At 49.2% G+C, this 17,839-nt stretch overlaps 1 protein-coding gene across 1 annotated transcript in view; it reads left to right on the forward strand.

Moving 5' to 3' along the window:
• The window catches only part of LOC137369689 (dynein regulatory complex protein 11-like), a 486,226-nt gene that overhangs the window by 410,149 nt on the left and 58,238 nt on the right, over positions 1–17,839 (forward strand). The window contains exons 12-13 of the mRNA XM_068031024.1: positions 2,293–2,348; positions 5,172–5,254. Coding sequence (XP_067887125.1) covers positions 2,293–2,348; positions 5,172–5,254 — 139 coding nt within the window. The remainder of the gene's footprint in view (positions 1–2,292; positions 2,349–5,171; positions 5,255–17,839) is intronic.

Raw genomic sequence — 17,839 nt, forward strand, 5'->3', positions numbered from 1 at the left:
CCCAACCCCACCTCATCCCCATATCCCCAACCCCACCTCATCCCCATATCCCCAACCCCACCTCATCCCCATATCTCCAACCCCACCTCACCCCCATATCCCCAACCCCACATCCCCAGCTCCACCTCATCCCCATATCCCCAACCCCACATCCCCAGCTCCACCTCATCCCCATATCCCCCAACTCCACCTCACACCCATATCCCCCAACCCCACATCCCCATATCCCCAGCTGCACCTCATCCCCATATCCCCCAACTCCACCTCACACCCATATCCCCCAACCCCACCTCATCCCCATATCCCCAACCCCACCTCATCCCCATATCCCCAACCCCACCTCATCCCCATATCCCCAACCCCACCTCATCCCCATATCCCCAACTCCACCTCATCCCCATATCCCCAACCCCACCTCACCCCCATATCCCCAACCCCACCTCACTCCCATATCCCCAACCCCACCTCATCCCCATATCCCCAACCCCACCTCATCCCCATATCTCCAACCCCACCTCATCCCCATATCCCCCAACTCCACCTCATTCCCATATCCCCAACCCCACCTCATCCCCATATCCCCCAACTCCACCTCATCCCCATATCCCCCAACCCCACCTCATCCCCATATCCCCCAACTCCAACTCATCCCCATATCCCCAACCCCACCTCATCCCCATATCTCCCAACCCCACCTCACCCCCATATCCCCCAACTCCACCTCACCCCCATATCCCCAGCTTCACCTCATCCCCATATCTCCCAGCCCCACCTCATCCCCATAACCCCAGCCCCACCTCATCCCCATATCCCCAGTCCCACCTTATCCCCATATCCCCAGCTTCACCTCATTCCCATATCTCCCAGCCCCACCTCATCCCCATATCCCCAGCCCCACCTCATCCCCATATTCCCAGCCCCACCTCATCCCCATATCTCCCAGCCCCACCTCATCCCCATATCCCCAGCCCCACCTCATCCCCATATCCCCAGCCCCACCTCATCCCCATATCTCCCAGCCCCACCTCATCCCCATATCTCCCAGCCCCACCTCATCCCCATATCCCCAGCCCCACCTCATCCCCATATCTCCCAGCCCCACCTCATCCCCATATCCCCAGCCCCACCTCATCCCCATATCCCCCAGCCCCACTTCATCCCCACCTCATCCCCATATCCCCAGCCCCACCTCAACCCCATATCCCCCAGCCCCACCTCATCCCCACCTCATCCCCATATCCCCAGCCCCACCTCATCCCCATATTGCCCAGCCCCACCTCATCCCCATATCCCCAGCCCCACCTCATCCCCATATCTCCCAGCCCCAGCTCATCCCCATATCTCCCAGCCCCACCTCATCCCCATATCCCCAGCCCCACCTCATCCCCATATCTCCCAGCCCCAGCTCATCCCCATATCCCCAGCCCCACCTCATCCCCATATCTCCCAGCCCCACCTCATCCCCATATCTCCCAGCCCCACCTCATCCCCATATCTCCCAACCCCACCTCATCCCCATATCCCCCAGCCCCACCTCATCCCCATATCCCCCAGCCCCACCTCATCCCCGTATCTGCCAGCCCCACCTCATCCCCATATCCCCAGCCCCACCTCATCCCCATATCCCCAGCCCCACCTCATCCCCAGCCCCACCTCATCCCCATATCTCCCAACCCCACCTCATCCCCATATTTCCCAGCCCCACCCGCTCCCGATATTCCTCAGCTGTACCAAGCCACAACATAAATCATGCCTTGGCAAGCTACTTGCTCTGTAGTCACATCGATCTCCCTGTGTGTTTACATCTGAGTGTTGGCAGGAACTGTTTGAATGAGATGGCAATTATCCTGCCCAGACAGTGACCCTGAGACAGAGAGCCACGTTTCGAGGTATGTTTTGATCATTTTCCACAGAAAGGGCTGATTTTAACATTTGGGGAGAAGTGGCCAGTTGTTGCAGGCAGGGGACAGATGGAGTCTTTCCACTGACCACCGGTTGTTGCTGTTATGTGACCTGAGCTCATAAACATTGGGGGCTGAGGATCATCATATAGGAGTGTCTAACAGCACTGAGCCCCAGGGGTACATCATGAGGCACTAGGCAGTGGAGTGATTCTCATACCCTCCTTCCTCCAGCCAGGACACCTTCAGGTGATAATTTCCTCATTTCCATTCGCTGCAATTACAGTGAACTTGATCAGACACGCCTCCAAAAGCCTCACATGTGGAACTTGATCAGATACAGTGCATCGTGACTGAATCACATCTGAAATGAACTTGTATTTTTGTTTAGGGCAAACGTAAAGAAAAAGGGTTGAAGAAGAAAGACAAAGACTTGACAGCAAACAGGTAAAAGGTTCAAAGGTCGTCTAATAATCTTGTCCTCTGTGTGAGCCCTCGGGTGGGCGATGGGCCTGCTGTGTGAGTGTTTCAACCAGTCATCTCATCAGCAGTGGGCATCTGCCAATTCCGTCACCAGAACCAATGCTCCAGTTTATAGCCACGGCTGGAGACACAATGGGCTCCAGCTCTCAGTTGGATGTCCGTCTAATTCTGAGTGAATCCAGAATGGCACAGGATCAGGACTGAGACTCAAAACTCCGAGCTGGTTAAACACAGTCTGACTGGGAGAAATGGCACTGCCACAATCAACCTGAGGCATGTTCGAGCATCATGGCAGTGACAGTAACATCACATGTCTGATCCAATCAAAGTGTGGAATGGATAGTGAGCACACTCCCCTCTGTGTCAATAGACGCCGAGATCAAACCCCACTTGAACCCATAATACAGGCGGACATTCGAGTGAACTACTGAGAGAGTGCTGCACTGTCGGAGGGTCAGTACTGAGGGAGTGCTGCACTGTCGGAGGGTCAGTACTGAGGGAGTGCTGCACTGTCGGAGGGTCAGTACTGAGGGAGTGCTGCACTGTCGGAGGGTCAGTACTGAGGGAGCGCTGCACTGTCAGAGGGTCAGTACTGAGGGAGTGCTGCACTGTCAGAGGGTCAGTACTGAGGGAGTGCTGCACTGTCGGAGGGTCAGTACTGAGGGAGTGCTGCACTGTCGGAGGGTCAGTACTGAGGGAGTGCTGCACTGTCGGAGGGTCAGTACTGAGGGAGTGCTGCACTGTCAGAGGGTCAGTACTGAGGGAGTGCTGCACTGTCGGAGGGTCAGTACTGAGGGAGTGCTGCACTGTCAGAGGGTCAGTACTGAGGGAGTGCTGCAGTGTCGGAGGGTCAGTACTGAGGGAGTGCTGCACTGTCGGAGGGTCAGTACTGAGGGAGTGCTGCACTGTCGGAGGGTCAGTACTGAGGGAGCGCTGCACTGTCGGAGGGTCAGTACTGAGGGAGCGCTGCACTGTCGGAGGGTCAGTACTGAGGGAGCGCTGCACTGTCGGAGGGTCAGTACTGAGGGAGCGCTGCACTGTCAGAGGGTCAGTACTGAGGGAGCGCTGCACTGTCGGAGGGTCAGTACTGAGGAAGCGCTGAACTGTCAGAGGGCCAGTACTGAGGGAGCGCTGCACTGTCAGAGGGTCAGTACTAAGGGAGCGCTGCACTGTCGGAGGGTCAGTACTAAGGGAGCGCTGCACTGTCGGAGGGTCAGTACTGAGGGAGTGCTGCACTGTCGGAGGGTCAGTACTGAGGGAGTGCTGCACTGTCGGAGGGTCAGTACTGAGGGAGTTCTGCACTGTTGGAGGGTCAGTACTGAGGGAGTGCCGCACTGTTGGAGGGTCAGTACTGAGGGAGTTCTGCACTGTCGGAGGGTCAGTACTGAGGGAATGCTGCACTGTTGGAGGGTCAGTACTGAGGGAGTGCTGCACTGCTGGAGGGTCAGTACTGAGGGAGTGCTGCACTGTCAGAGGGTCAGTACTGAAAGAGCGCTGCACTGTCAGAGGGTCAGTACTGAGGGAGTTCTGCACTGTCGGAGGGTCAGTACTGAGGGAGCGCTGCACTGTCAGACGGTCAGTACTGAAGGAGCGCTGCACTGTCAGAGGGTCAGTACTGAAGGAGTTCTGCACTGTCAGAGGGTCAGTACTGAAGGAGTTCTGCACTGTTGGAGGGTCAGTACTGAGGGAGTGCTGCACTGTTGGAGGGTCAGTACTGAGGGAGTTCTGCACTGTCGGAGGGTCAGTACTGAGGGAGTGCTGCACTGTCAGAGGGTCAGTACTGAAGAAGCGCTGCACTGTCAGAGGGTCAGTACTGAGGGAGTTCTGCACTGTTGGAGGGTCAGTACTGAGGGAGTGCTGCACTGTTGGAGGGTCAGTACTGAGGGAGCGCTGCACTGTCGGAGGGTCAGTACTGAGGGAGTGCTGCACTGTTGGAGGGTCAGTACTGAGGGAGTTCTGCACTGTTGGAGGGTCAGTACTGAGGGAGTTCTGCACTGTCGGAGGGTCAGTACTGCGGGAGTGCTGCACTGTCGGAGGATCAGTACTGAGGGAGTACTGCACTGTTGGAGGGTCAGTACTGAGGGAGCGCTGCACTGTTGGAGGGTCAGTACTGAGGGAGTTCTGCACTGTCGGAGGGTCAGTACTGAGGGAGTGCAGCACTGTCGGAGGTTCAGTACTGAGGGAGCGCTGCACTGTCGGAGGGTCAGTACTGAGGGAGTGCTGCACTGTTGGAGGGTCAGTACTGAGGGAGCGCTGCACTGTTGGAGGGTCAGTACTGAGGGAGTTCTGCACTGTTGGAGGGTCAGTACTGAGGGAGTTCTGCACTGTTGGAGGGTCAGTACTGAGGGAGCGCTGCACTGTCAGAGGGTCAGTACTGAGGGAGTGCTGCACTGTTGGAGGGTCAGTACTGAGGGAGTTCTACACTGTTGGAGGGTCAGTACTGCGGGAGTTCTGCACTGTCGAAATGAGACATTAAACTGAGGCACTATCTGCCGTCTCGGCGGGGTAGTGGGGTAAAAGATCCTGTGACACTATTCAGAAGAAAAACAGGAAAGTTCTTCTCGGCGTCTTGGCCAATAATTATCCCTCAAACATCAACAATAAAAACACTTTGGGTGCAGGTCCAGGTATCTGTTTGTGGGATCGTGTGTGCACTGAATTGGCTCCTGCATTTGCTACACTACAGCAGAGTCCACACTTCAATAAAGACCACATTAGTCCTGAGCATGTGACAGAAGTTCATTGCTGTGACCCGAGGTATGTGATAATGCTGTTGTTGTGTTTCAGGAGCCTTGAGTCACTCTGTGATGAACTGATAGAACAAGGCCTGTTAAAACCAGTCCCACATGTTCCTTTATCTGACTACTTAGGTGAGTGAATGGTTTTGTTTCCCCACATAGTGAGCTGTTTCACAGTCCCCTGTCCAACCCTCCAACCCTATTCTCCTTCCCAGCCTCACCCCACACTCCTTCCATTTGACCCCTGGGCCCTAGTCCGTGTGGAGTGCCAGTCAAGCGGGCTGCTTTGTCCTGGATGGTGTCGAGCTTCTTGAGTGTTGTTGGAGCTGCACCCATCCAGGCAAGTGGAGAGTATTCCATCACACTCCTGACTTGTGCCTTGTAGATGGTGAACAGGCTTTGGGGAGTCAGGAGGTGAGTTACTCGCCGCAGAATTCCCAGCCTCTGACCTGTTCTTGAAGCCATACAAGAACACAAGAAATAGGGGCAGGAGGAGACCATTCGGCCCATCGAGCCTGCTCCGCCATTCAATAAAATCATGGCCGATCTTAGGATTCAATTCCACTTTCCCGCCCACTCCCCATATCCCTCGATTCCCTGAGAGACCAAAAATCTATTTATCCCAGCCTGAAATATATTCAATGATGGAGCATCCACAATCCTCTGGGGTAGAGAATTCCAAAGATTTGCAAGCGTTTAAGTGAAGAAATGTCTCCTCATCTCGGTCCTAAATGATCATCCCCTTATCCTGAGACTGTGTCCCCATCTTCTAGATTCCCCGACCAGCAGAAACAATCTCAGTGTCTACCCTCCCCAGCCCGTTATGTTTCAATGAGATCACCTCTCATTCCTCTAAATTCCTGAGAATATAGGCCCAATTTACTCAGCCTCCCGTCGTAGGGCAACCCCCTCATCCCAGGAACCAATCCATTGAACCTTCGCTGCACTGCCTCCAGTGCAAGTATATCCTTTCATAAATGTGGAAACAAAACTGCACACAGTCCTCCAGATGTGGTCTCACCAAAACCCTGTACAGTTGTAGCAATAATTCCTTATGCCTGTACTCCAATCCCCTTACAATAAAGACAAACATGCCATTTGCCTTCCTAATTACTTGCTGTACCTGCACGTTAACTTTCTGTGTTCCTTGTACAGCACACCCAAGTCTCTCTGAATATCAACACTTAAAAGTTTCACACCTTTTAAAAAATATTTTGCTTTTCTATTCTTACGACCAAAGTGCATAACTTCACACTTCCCCACATGATACTCCATCTGCCATCTTGTTGCCCATGCCCCATTTATGCCCACTCGTCTGTTCACCAATCATCTATAGAATCATAGAAAGAATTATAGACAGTTTAAGGCACAGAAAGAGGCCACTTGACCCATCGTATCTGTGCCGGCCAAAAAACGATCCAGCTTTTCTAATCTAGCCCTGCAGATTATGGCACTTGAGGTGCATATCCAGACTCCTTTTGAATGAGTTGAGGGTTTCTGTCTCAACTCCCCTTTCAGGCAGTGAGTTCCAGACCGTCACCACCCTCTGGGTGAAAAAGTTTTTCTTCATCTCCCCTCTAATTTTTCTACCAATCACTTTAAATCTATGCCCCCTCATCACTGACCTCTCTATTAAGGTGGATAGACTATGGTGACTTAGCTTCCGGGAGAGGAGTCCAGGATTTGAAAACAAAGTGAACAATGACATGGCAGGAAAGCTGCAAGGTGATTGGTTGATGAGTAACTGCTGTGAATGAATAACACCAAATAGCTGGGTTAGTACATTACTGTTAGGGTGTGTGTGTAAATAGCTGGTTAGTACATTACTGTTAGGGTGAGTGTGTAAATAGCTGGTTAGTACATTACTGTTGGGGTGTGTGTGTAAATAGCTGGGTTAGTACACTACTGTTAGGGTGTGTGTGTAAATAGCTGGGTTAGTACACTCCTGTTAGGGTGTGTGTGTAAATAGCTGGGTTAGTACACTCCTGTTAGGGTGTGTGTGTAAATAGCTGGGTTAGTACACTCCTGTTAGGGTGTGTGTGTAAATAGCTGGGTTAGTACACTACTGTTAGGGTGTGTGTGTAAATAGCTGGGTTAGTACACTCCTGTTAGGGTGTGTGTGTAAATAGCTGGGTTAGTACATTACTGTTAGGGTGTGTGTGTAAATAGCTGGGTTAGTACACTCCTGTTAGGGTGTGTGTGTAAATAGCTGGGTTAGTACATTACTGTTGGGGTGTGTGTGTAAATAGCTGGGTTAGTACACTCCTGTTAGGGTGTGTGTGTAAATAGCTGGGTTAGTACATTACTGTTAGGGTGTGTGTGTAAATAGCTGGGTTAGTACACTACTGTTAGGGTGTGTGTGTAAATAGCTGGGTTAGTACACTCCTGTTAGGGTGTGTGTGTAAATAGCTGGGTTAGTACACTCCTGTTAGGGTGTGTGTGTAAATAGCTGGGTTAGTACACTACTGTTAGGGTGTGTGTGTAAATAGCTGGGTTAGTACACTCCTGTTAGGGTGAGTGTGTAAATAGCTGGGTTAGTACACTCCTGTTAGGGTGTGTGTGTAAATAGCTGGGTTAGTACACTACTGTTAGGGTGTGTGTGTAAATAGCTGGGTTAGTACACTCCTGTTAGGGTGTGTGTGTAAATAGCTGGGTTAGTACACTCCTGTTAGGGTGTGTGTGTAAATAGCTGGGTTAGTACACTACTGTTAGGGTGTGTGTGTAAATAGCTGGGTTAGTACACTACTGTTAGGGTGTGTGTGTAAATAGCTGGGTTAGTACACTACTGTTAGGGTGTGTGTGTAAATAGCTGGGTTAGTACACTACTGTTAGGGTGTGTGTGTAAATAGCTGGGTTAGAACACTACTGTTAGGGTGTGTGTGTAAATAGCTGGGTTAGTACACTACTGTTAGGGTGTGTGTGTAAATAGCTGGGTTAGTACACTACTGTTAGGGTGTGTGTGTAAATAGCTTAATAATAAGGAACAAGTGAGTTACTTTTTTTGAATAAGGTTTACTTTAAGTCATGAATTTATTGATTTTTATTAGGATTTATCAGTACTGGTAAGGTTTAATTAATAATTCTAAGCTGTTGTAGTATTGGTGAGGCTTTTTTTAGCAGTAGCAAAAGGTCAACTAATAAATAAAGGAATGGTAGGGTTGCTTCAACCTCGAGAGTGCACCTCCTGTGCTATGTGGGAGCTCCAGGATGCTTCCCGTATCCTGGAGAACCACTTGTGCAGGAAGTGTCATCAATTGAAGCAGCTTGAGCTCCGGGTTTTGGAACTTGAGCGGCAGCTGGCGACACTGCTGTGCATTAATGAGGATGAGAGCTATGTAGATAGCATGTTTATAGATGTGATCACCCCACAGCTTGAGAGTATGTAGGGAGAGAGGGAATGGATGACCACCAGACAGTCAAAAAGAATTAGGCAGGTAGTGCAGGAGATCCCTGAGTGCATCTCACTCTCCAACAGGTATTCAGTTCTGAATACTGAGGAAAGTGATGCTTCACCTGGGGAGTGCAGCCAGAGCCAAGTCCATGACACCACGGGTGACTCAGCTGCACAGGGGGGTACAGGGAAGACTGGAAGAGCCGTAGTGATAGGTGATTCAATAGTTAGGGGAACAGACAGGTGTTTCTGTGGCCACAGACATGAATCCAGGATGGTGTGTTGGCTCCCGGGTGCCAGGGTCAAGGATGTCACTGAGCGGCTGCAGAGCATCCTGAAGGGGGAGGGTGAACAGCCAGCAGTCATGGTCCACATCAGAACCTACGACATAGGGAGAAAGAGGGATGTGGTCCTGCAGTCAGAATTTAGGGAGCTAGGTAAGAAATTAGCAAGCAGGATCTCAAAAGTAGTCATCTCCGGATTACTCCCAGTGCCACGCACAAGTGAGTATAGAAATAGAAGGATAAGACAGATGAATGTGTGGCTGGAAAGATGGTGCAGGAGGGAGGGCTTCAGATTCCTGGGACATTGGGACCAGCTCTGGGGGAGATGGGACCTATACAGGCTGGACGGGTTGCACCTGAACAGAGCTGGGACTGAGTTCCTTGCGGGACGTTTTGCTAGTGCTGTTGGGGAGGGTTTAAACTAGTTTGGCAGGGGGATGGGGACCTGGGAGTAGACTCAGCTGGGACAAAATCAGAACTGAAAATGGAAGACGGAAAATTAATGGATGAGTCTGGAAGACAGAGGAAACGATGGTTAGAAAATAAAAAAAAAGAGTTTGGCAGTACTCAAGGGGATCTATTTCAATACAAAGAGTAAACCAAATAAAGCAGATGAGCTGAGGGCACAGATAGACACGTGGCAGTATGATATCATAGCTATTACAGAAACATGGCTCAGGGAGGGACAGGAATGGTAGCTCAACATTCCTAGTTACAGGGTTTTCAGACGCGATGGGAGGGGGGATAAGAAAGGAGGGGGAGTGGAAATTTTCCATTCAAAAGAAACTATTACAGCTGTGAAGAGGGATGAAATGTTGGAAGGTTCATCTATTGGGGCCATATGGATTGAGCTAAGGAACAAAACAAGGGGCAATCACACTGCTGGTCGTGTACTATAGACCCCAAAACAGTCAGAGGGAGATAGAAGAGCAGATATGTAGACAAATCTCTGAGAAGTGCAAGAACAATAGGGCAGGAATAGTTGGGGATTTTAATTACCCCAATATTAACTGGGATAGTTTTAGTGTGAAAGGAATTGAGGGAGCAGAATTCTTGAGGTGCATTCAGGAGAACTTTTTGCCCAGTATGTAGCAAGTCCAACAAGAGATGGGCAGGTGGAGGGGGTGGCAGTGGGAGAGCATTTTGGTGATAGTGATCATAATTCAGTCTGTTTTAACATAATTATGGAAAAGGACAGAGATAGAACAGGAGTTAGAGTTCTCAATTGGGGCAAGGCCAATTTTACTAAACTGAGGAGTGATTTAGCGAAAGTGGACTGGAAACAGCTACTTGAAGGTAAATCAGTGTCAGAGCAGTGGGAGGCATTCAAAGGAGAGATTCAAGGGGTTCAGAGTAAACATGTTCCCACAAAGAAAAAGGGTGAGACGGCCAAATCTAGAGCCCAATGGGTGTTAAGGAGCCTACAGGGTAAGATAAGGCAGAAAAGGAAAGCTTATGTCTGACACCAAGAACTCAATACTACAGAAAACCAAGAGGAATATAGAAAGTGGAGGGGTGAAATCAAAAAGGAAATTAGGAAAGCAAAGAGATGTCATGAAAGAATATTGGCAAGCAAAATCAAGGTGAACCCAAAGATGTTTTATCAATATATTAAGAGTAAGAGGATAACTAAGGAGAGAGTAGGGCCCATTAAAGACCAAAAAGGTAACCTATGTGCAGGAGTGGAAGATATTGGTGTGGTTCTTCGAGTCATAGAACAATACAACACTGAAACAGGCCCTTCGGCCCACTGAGTCTGTCCCAACCAACAACCACCCATTTATACTCTTCTTCTTTGGCCTCCTTATCTCGAGAGACAATGGGTAAGCACCTGGAGGTGGTCAGTGATGTGTGGAGCAGCGCCTGGAGTGGCTATAAAGGCCAATTCTAGAGTGACAGGCTCTTCCACAGGTGCTGCAGAAAAATGTGTTTGTCGGGACTGTTACACAGTTGGTCTCCCCTTGCGCTTCTGTCTTTTATCCTGCCATTTATACTAATCCTACATTAATCCCATATTCCCTACCACATCCCCACCTTGCCTCAATTCCCCTACCACCTACCTATACTAGGGGCAATTTACAATGGCCAATTTACTTATCAACCCTGCAAGTCTTTGGCTGTGGAAGGAAACCGGAGCACCCGGCAGAAACCCACGCGGTCACAGGGAGAAGTTGCAAACTCCACACAGGCAGTACCCAGAACTGAACCCGGGTCGCTGGAGCTGTGAGGCTGCGGTGCTAACCACTGCGCCACTCAGTGAATACTTCATAATGAATTCTTAATGAATACTTTGCGTCTGTCTTCACAAAAGAGAGGGATGATACAGACATTGTAGTTAAGGAGGAGGTGTGTGAAGTATTGGATGTGATAAACATAGGGAGAGAGAATGTAATACTGGGATTAGAATCCTTGAAAGTTGATAAATCACCAGGGCCAGATGAAATGTATCCTAGGCTGTGAAAAGAAGCAAGAGAGGAAATAGCAGAGGGTCTGACCATCATTTTCTAGTCCTCACTGGATACAGGTGTGGTACCGGAGGATTGGAGAATTGCTAACGTTGTACCTCTGTTTAAAAGGGAGTGAGGGATAGACTGAATAATTACAGGCCAGTCAGTCTAATCTCAGTAGTGGGGAAATTATTGGAATCTATTCTGAGAGACAGGATAAACTGTCACTTAGAAAGTCACAAGTTAATCAACGATAGTCATAGAGTCGGACAGCATAGAAACAGGCCCTTCGGCCCACCGCGTCCATGCCGACCATAATGCCTATCTATACTAATCCCACCTGCCTGCATTAATTCCATATCCCTCTATGCCTTGCTTATTCAAGTACCTGTCCAGATGCCTCTTAAATGTTGCTACTGTTCCTGCCTCCACCACCTCCTCAGGCAGCTCATTCCAGATACCCACTATTCTTTGTGTGAAAAATTTACCCCTTTGATCCCCGTTAAACCTCCTCCCTCTCACCTTAAATCTATGCCCTCTAGTTTTACTCACCCCTACCATGGGAAACAGATTCTGGCTATCTACCCTATCTATGCCTCTCATAATTTTATATACCTCTATCATGTCCCCTCTCAGCCTCCTTCACTCCAGGGAAAACAGACCCAGCCTATCCAATCTCTCTTCATAACTCAAGCCCTCCAAACCAGGCAACATCCTTGTGGATCTTTTCTGCACCTTCTCTGGCTTAATCACATCTTCCCTGTAGTGCGGCGACCAGAACTGCACACAGTACTCCAAATGCGGCCTAACCAACGTTATGTACAACTGTCACATGATATCCCAACTCTTGTACTCAATGCCTCGGCCGGTGAAGGCAAGCATGCCATACGCCTTCTTCACCACCCTGTCTACCTGTGTTGCCACTTTCAGGGAACTATGTACTTGCACCCCAAGGTCTCTCTGCTCAACAAGGGCCCTGCCATTCACTGTATATGTCCTGCCCTGGTTTAACTTCCCAAAATGCATCACTTCACACTTGTCTGCATTAAATTCCATTTGCCACTCCCTTGCCCACTTTCCCAGTTGGTCTATATCCTGTTGTAACCTGAGACAACCTTCTTCACTGTCCACTATTACCACCAATTTTGGTGTCACCTGCAAACGTACTAATCATGCCCCTTACATTCACATCCAAGTCACCATTATATATGACAAACAACAGAGGGCCCAGCACCGATCGCTGCGGCACACTACTGGTCATCGGCCTCCAATCTGAAAAACAACCCTCCAATACCACCCTCTGCCTCCTATCACCAAGACAGTTTTGTATCCAATTTGCTAGTTCACCCTGGATCCCATGTGTTCGAACCTTCTGGACCAGCCTGCCATGCGAGACCTTGTCAAAGGCCTTGCTAAAGTCCATGTAGACAACGTCCATCTCCCTGCCCTCAAAGAACAAAGAACAGTACAGCACAGGAATAGGCCATTCGGCCCTCCAAGCCTGCGCCGATCTTGATGCCTGCCTAAACTAACACCTTCTGCACTTCCAGGGCCCATATCCCTCTATTCCCATCCTATTCATGTATTTGTCAAGATGTCCCTTAAATGTCGCTATCGTATCTGCTTCCACCACCTCCCCTGGCAGCAAGTTCCAGGCACTCACCACCCTCTGTGTAAAAAACTTGCCTCGCACATCCTCTCTAAACTTTGCCCCTCGCACCTTAAACCTATGTCCCCTAGTAACTGACTCTTCCACCCTGGGAAAAAGCTTCTGACTATCCACTCTGTCCATGCCGCTCATAACTTTGTAAACCTCCATCATGTCGTCCCTCCACCTCCGTCGTTCCAGTGAAAACAATCCGAGTTTATCCAACCTCTCCTCATAGCTAATGCCCTCCAGACCAGGCAACATCCTGGTAAACCTCCTCTGTACCTTCTCCAAAGCCTCCACGTCCTTCTGATAGTGTAGCAACCAGAATTGCATGCAATATTCTAAGTGTGGCCTAACTAAGGTTATGTACAGCTGCAACATGACTTGCCAATTTTTATACTCTATGCCCCGACCGATGAAGGCAAGCATGCCGTATGCCTTCTTGACTACCTTATCCACCTGCGTTGCCACTTTCAGTGACCTGTACGCCCAGATCTCTCTGCCTGTCAATACTCCTAAGGGTTCTGCCATTTACTGTATACTTCCCACCTGCATTAGACCTTCCAAAATGCATTACCTCACATTTGTCCAGATTAAACTCCATCTGCCATTTCTCCGCCCTCGTCAATCCTCTTGGTCACCTCCTCGAAAAACTCAATCAAATTCCCACGCACAAAGCCATGCTGACTATCCCTAATCAGACCTTGCCTTTCCAAATTTATATAAATCCTGTCTCTCAGAATCCCTTCCAATAACTTTCCCACCACTGATGTAAGGCTCACCAGCCTGTAGTTCCCTGGCTTATCCCTGCTGCCCTTCTTAAATAAAGGCACAACATTAGCTATCCTCCAGTCTTCCAGTACCTCACCCGTGGCTAACGATGATTCAAAAATTTCTGCCAGGGCCCCAGCAATCTCCTCCTTTGTTTCCCATAGCATCCTAGGATACACCTGATCAGGCCCTGGGGATTTATCCACCTTAATGCACTTCAAATCCTCCAACACCTTCTCCTTTGTAATGTTGATATGCTCCAGGATATCGGTGTTCCCTCCCTTGAACTCACTAGCTTCCATGACCTTCTCCACGGTAAATACAGACGAGAAATATTCATTTAAGACCTCGCCCATTTCCCGTGGCTCCACACATAGATTGCCACACTGACCCTTAAAGGGACCTACTCTCTCCCGAGCTACCCTTTTACTCTTAATATACTTAGAGAATCTTTTAGGATTCTCCTTTATCTTATCTGCCAGGGAAATCTCATGGCCCCTTTTTACCCTCCTAATTTCCTTCTTAAGTGTAGTCCTACATCCCCTATACTCCTCGAGGGACTTGCTCAATCCCAGCTGCCTATACCTGACATATGCCTCCTTCTATGTCCTGACCAGACCCGCCCGTCAACCTAGGTTTCCTAAACTTGCCAGCCTTGCCCTTCCATCTAACAGGAACATGCCGGCCCTGAACTCTTCCTATCTCACTTTTAAAAGCCTCCCACTTGCCAGACGTCCCTTTACCTGTAAACAGCCTCTCCCATTCAACTTTTGAGAGTTCCTGTTTGATGCCATCGAAATTAGCCTTCCCCCAATTTAGGACTTCAACCTGAGGACCAGTCCCATCCTTTTCCATAACTATCTTGAAGCTAATAGAGTTATGGTCACTGGTCCCAAAGTGCTCCCCCACTGACACATCAACCACCTGCCCATCCTCATTTCCTAAGAGGAGGTCGAGTGTAGCCCCTTCTCTAGTCGGGCCATCCACATACTGCTTCAGAAAACTATCCTGGACACACTTAACAAATTCTTCCCCATCTGATCCCTTCGCACTAAGGCAGTCCCAGTCAATATTAGGAAAGTTAAAATTACCTACTATTACAATCCTATAATTCCTACACCGATCTGTGATTTCCCTACATATATGCTCCTCCAATTCCCTCTGACTATTGGGGGGCCTATAGTATAATCCCATCAAAGTGATCACCCCTTTCTTATTGCTAAGTTCTACCCATATGGCCTCGCTGGACATTCCCCCCGGGATATCCTCTCTAAGTACTGCCGTGATGTCCTCCCTAATCAATAGTGCAACTCCCCCTCCTCTCTTACCTCCACCTCTGTCACGCCGGAAAGATCGGTACCCCGGAACATTGAGCTGCCAGTCCTGCCCATCCCTCAACCACGTTTCCGTAATAGCTATAATATCACAATCCCATGTACTGATCCATGCTCTGAGTTTATCTGCCTTACCTGTAAGGCTTCTTGCATTAAAGTAAATGCAGTTTAGCCTATCAGACCTTCCACGCTCCCTGTCCTGCCCCTGCCCGGCCTGCCTACTGGACTTGCTTGCTTTAACCTCTACATTTGCCTCAACTGTCTCATCGGAGAGATTACTACTTTGGGTCCCACCCCCCTGCAAGACTAGTTTAAACCCTCACGAGTAGTACCAGCAAACCTCCCCACAAGGATATTGGTCCCCTTCCAGTTCAGATGCAACCCTTCCTTCTTGTACAGGTCACCTCTGCACCAGAAGAGATCCCAATGATCCAAGTAGCTGAAGCCCTCCGGCCTACACCAGCTCTTCAGCCACACATTCATTTGCCTAATCCTCCTATTCCTGCCTTCACTAGCACGTGGCACAGGGAGTAATCCTGAGATTACAACCCTAGAGGTCCTGCTTTTTAACCTTCTGCCTAACTCCCTATATTCACTTTGCAGGACCTCATCTCTCTTCCTGCCTATGTCGTTAGTACCAATATGGACCACGACCTCTGGCTGCTCACCCTCCCCTTTCAGAATGTCCTGCAGCCGCTCCGAGACATCCTTGACCCTCGCACCAGGGAGGCTACATCCCATCCTGGAGTCTCGTTTGTGGCCACAGAAATGCCTATCTGCACCCCTTACAATAAAATTCCCTATCACTGTAGCTCTTCCACCCTTTTTCCTCCCCTGCTGTGCAGCAGAGCCCTCCATGGTGCCACGAACTAGGCTGTTGCTGCTTTCCCCTGGGAGGTCATCCCCCCCAACAGTATCCAAAGTGGTATATCTGTTTGAGAGTGGGATGGTCACACGGGACTCCTGCACTACCTGCCTGTGCCTACTACTCTGTCTGGTGGTCATCCATCTCTTTTCTGCCTGTGCAACCATTACCTGCGGTGTGACCACCTCACTAAATGTGCTATCTACGATGTCCTCAGCATCAGGGATGCTCCACAGTGAATCCACCCACAGCTCCAGCTCCGTAATGCGGGTAGTCAGTAGCTGCAGATGGATACACTTCCTGCACACATGGTCGTCAGGAAAACTGGAAATGTCCCTGATTTCCCACATAGCGCAGGAGGAGCAGATCACGGGGCTGAGCTGTCCTGTCATGACTTACCCTTAGATTAATTAGTTACTCTCTTAATTAAAAAATACTAATTGGACTAGGGGGCCTTGTTCTACCCAGAGGTTTTATTTTCAACAAAAAAAGACTTTCCCTTATTTTTTTAATATATTCTAACAGCTGCTACTCACCAACCAATCACCTTGCAGCTCTCCTGTGATGTCACTGTTGGTTTTTTTTTCAAAACTCAGGCGCACTGTCTCTGCTCTTTTTAAACACTGCCGGTCTCACTCAGTCTCCTTCTTTCCCGTTGTCACTGCTCTTTTTAAACACCGCCGGTCTCACTTAGTCTCCTTCTTTCCCGCTGTCGCTGCTCCTTTTAAACACCGCCGGTCTCATTCAGTCTCCTTCTTTCCCGCTGTCGCTGCTCTTTTTAAACATCGCCGGTCTCACTCAGTCTCCTTCTTTCCCGCTGTCGCTGCTCTTTTTAAACATCGCCGGTCTCACTCAGTCTCCTTCTTTCCCGCTGTCGCTGTTCTTTTTAAACAGCACCGGTCTCACTCAGTCTCCTTCTTTCCCACTGTCGCTGCTCTTTTTAAACACTGCCGGTCTCACTCAGTCTCCTTCTTTCCCGCTGTCGCTGATCTTTTTAAACACAGCCAGTCTCACTCAGTCTCCATGGATTTGTCCATAGTCTGCATGGATTTGTTAAAGGAAGATCTTGTTTGACCAACTTGATCAAATCTTTTGAAGTAGCAAGGAAGATAGATGAGGGTAGTGCAGTTGATGTGGTCTACATGGATTTTAGCAAGGCTTTTGACAAGGTCCCACATGCCAGACTGGTTAAAAAAGTAAAATCGTATGGGATCCAGGGAAATGAAGCAAGGTGGATACAAAATTTGCTCAGTGACAGGAAACAAAGGGTAATTGTTGACGGGTGTTTTAGCGACTGGAGGGCTGTTTCCAGTGGTGTTCCACAGGGCTCAGTACTGGATCGCCTGATTTTTGTGGTATATATTAACGATTTGGATGTAAATGTAGAGGACATGATCAAGAAGTTTGCAGACGACACAAAGATTGACCGTGTGGTAGATAGCGAGGAGGATAGCTGTAGGCTGCAAGAAGATATTGATGGTCTGGTCAGATGGGCAGAAAAGTGGCAAATGGAATTCAACCTGGAGAAGTGTGAGGTGATGCATTTGGAGAGGTCAAACAAGGAAAAGAAATACACGATTAATGGGAAAATACTGAGAAATGTAGAGGAAGTGAGGGACCTTGGAGTGAATGTCCACAGATCCCTGAAGGTAGCAGGACAGGTCGATAAGGTGGTTAAGAAGGCATATGGAATCCTTTCCTTTATTAGCCAAGGTATAGAATCTAAGAGCAGGGAGATTATGCTGGAACTGTATAAATCATTGGTTCGGCCACAACTTGTGGTGAATCATACAATCATAGAAAGATTAAGGCCCAGAAAGAGGCCACTTGGCCCATCATGTCGGTGCTGGCTGAAAAACGATCCACCTATTCTAATCCCACCTTCCAGCATTTGGTCCGTAGCCCTGCAGATTACGGCACTTGAGGTGCATATCCGGACTCCTTTTGAATGAGTTGAGGGTTTCTGCCTCAACT

Source organism: Heterodontus francisci, chromosome 5 (assembly GCF_036365525.1).
Source record: "Heterodontus francisci isolate sHetFra1 chromosome 5, sHetFra1.hap1, whole genome shotgun sequence".
Taxonomy (NCBI): Eukaryota; Metazoa; Chordata; class Chondrichthyes; order Heterodontiformes; family Heterodontidae; genus Heterodontus; species Heterodontus francisci.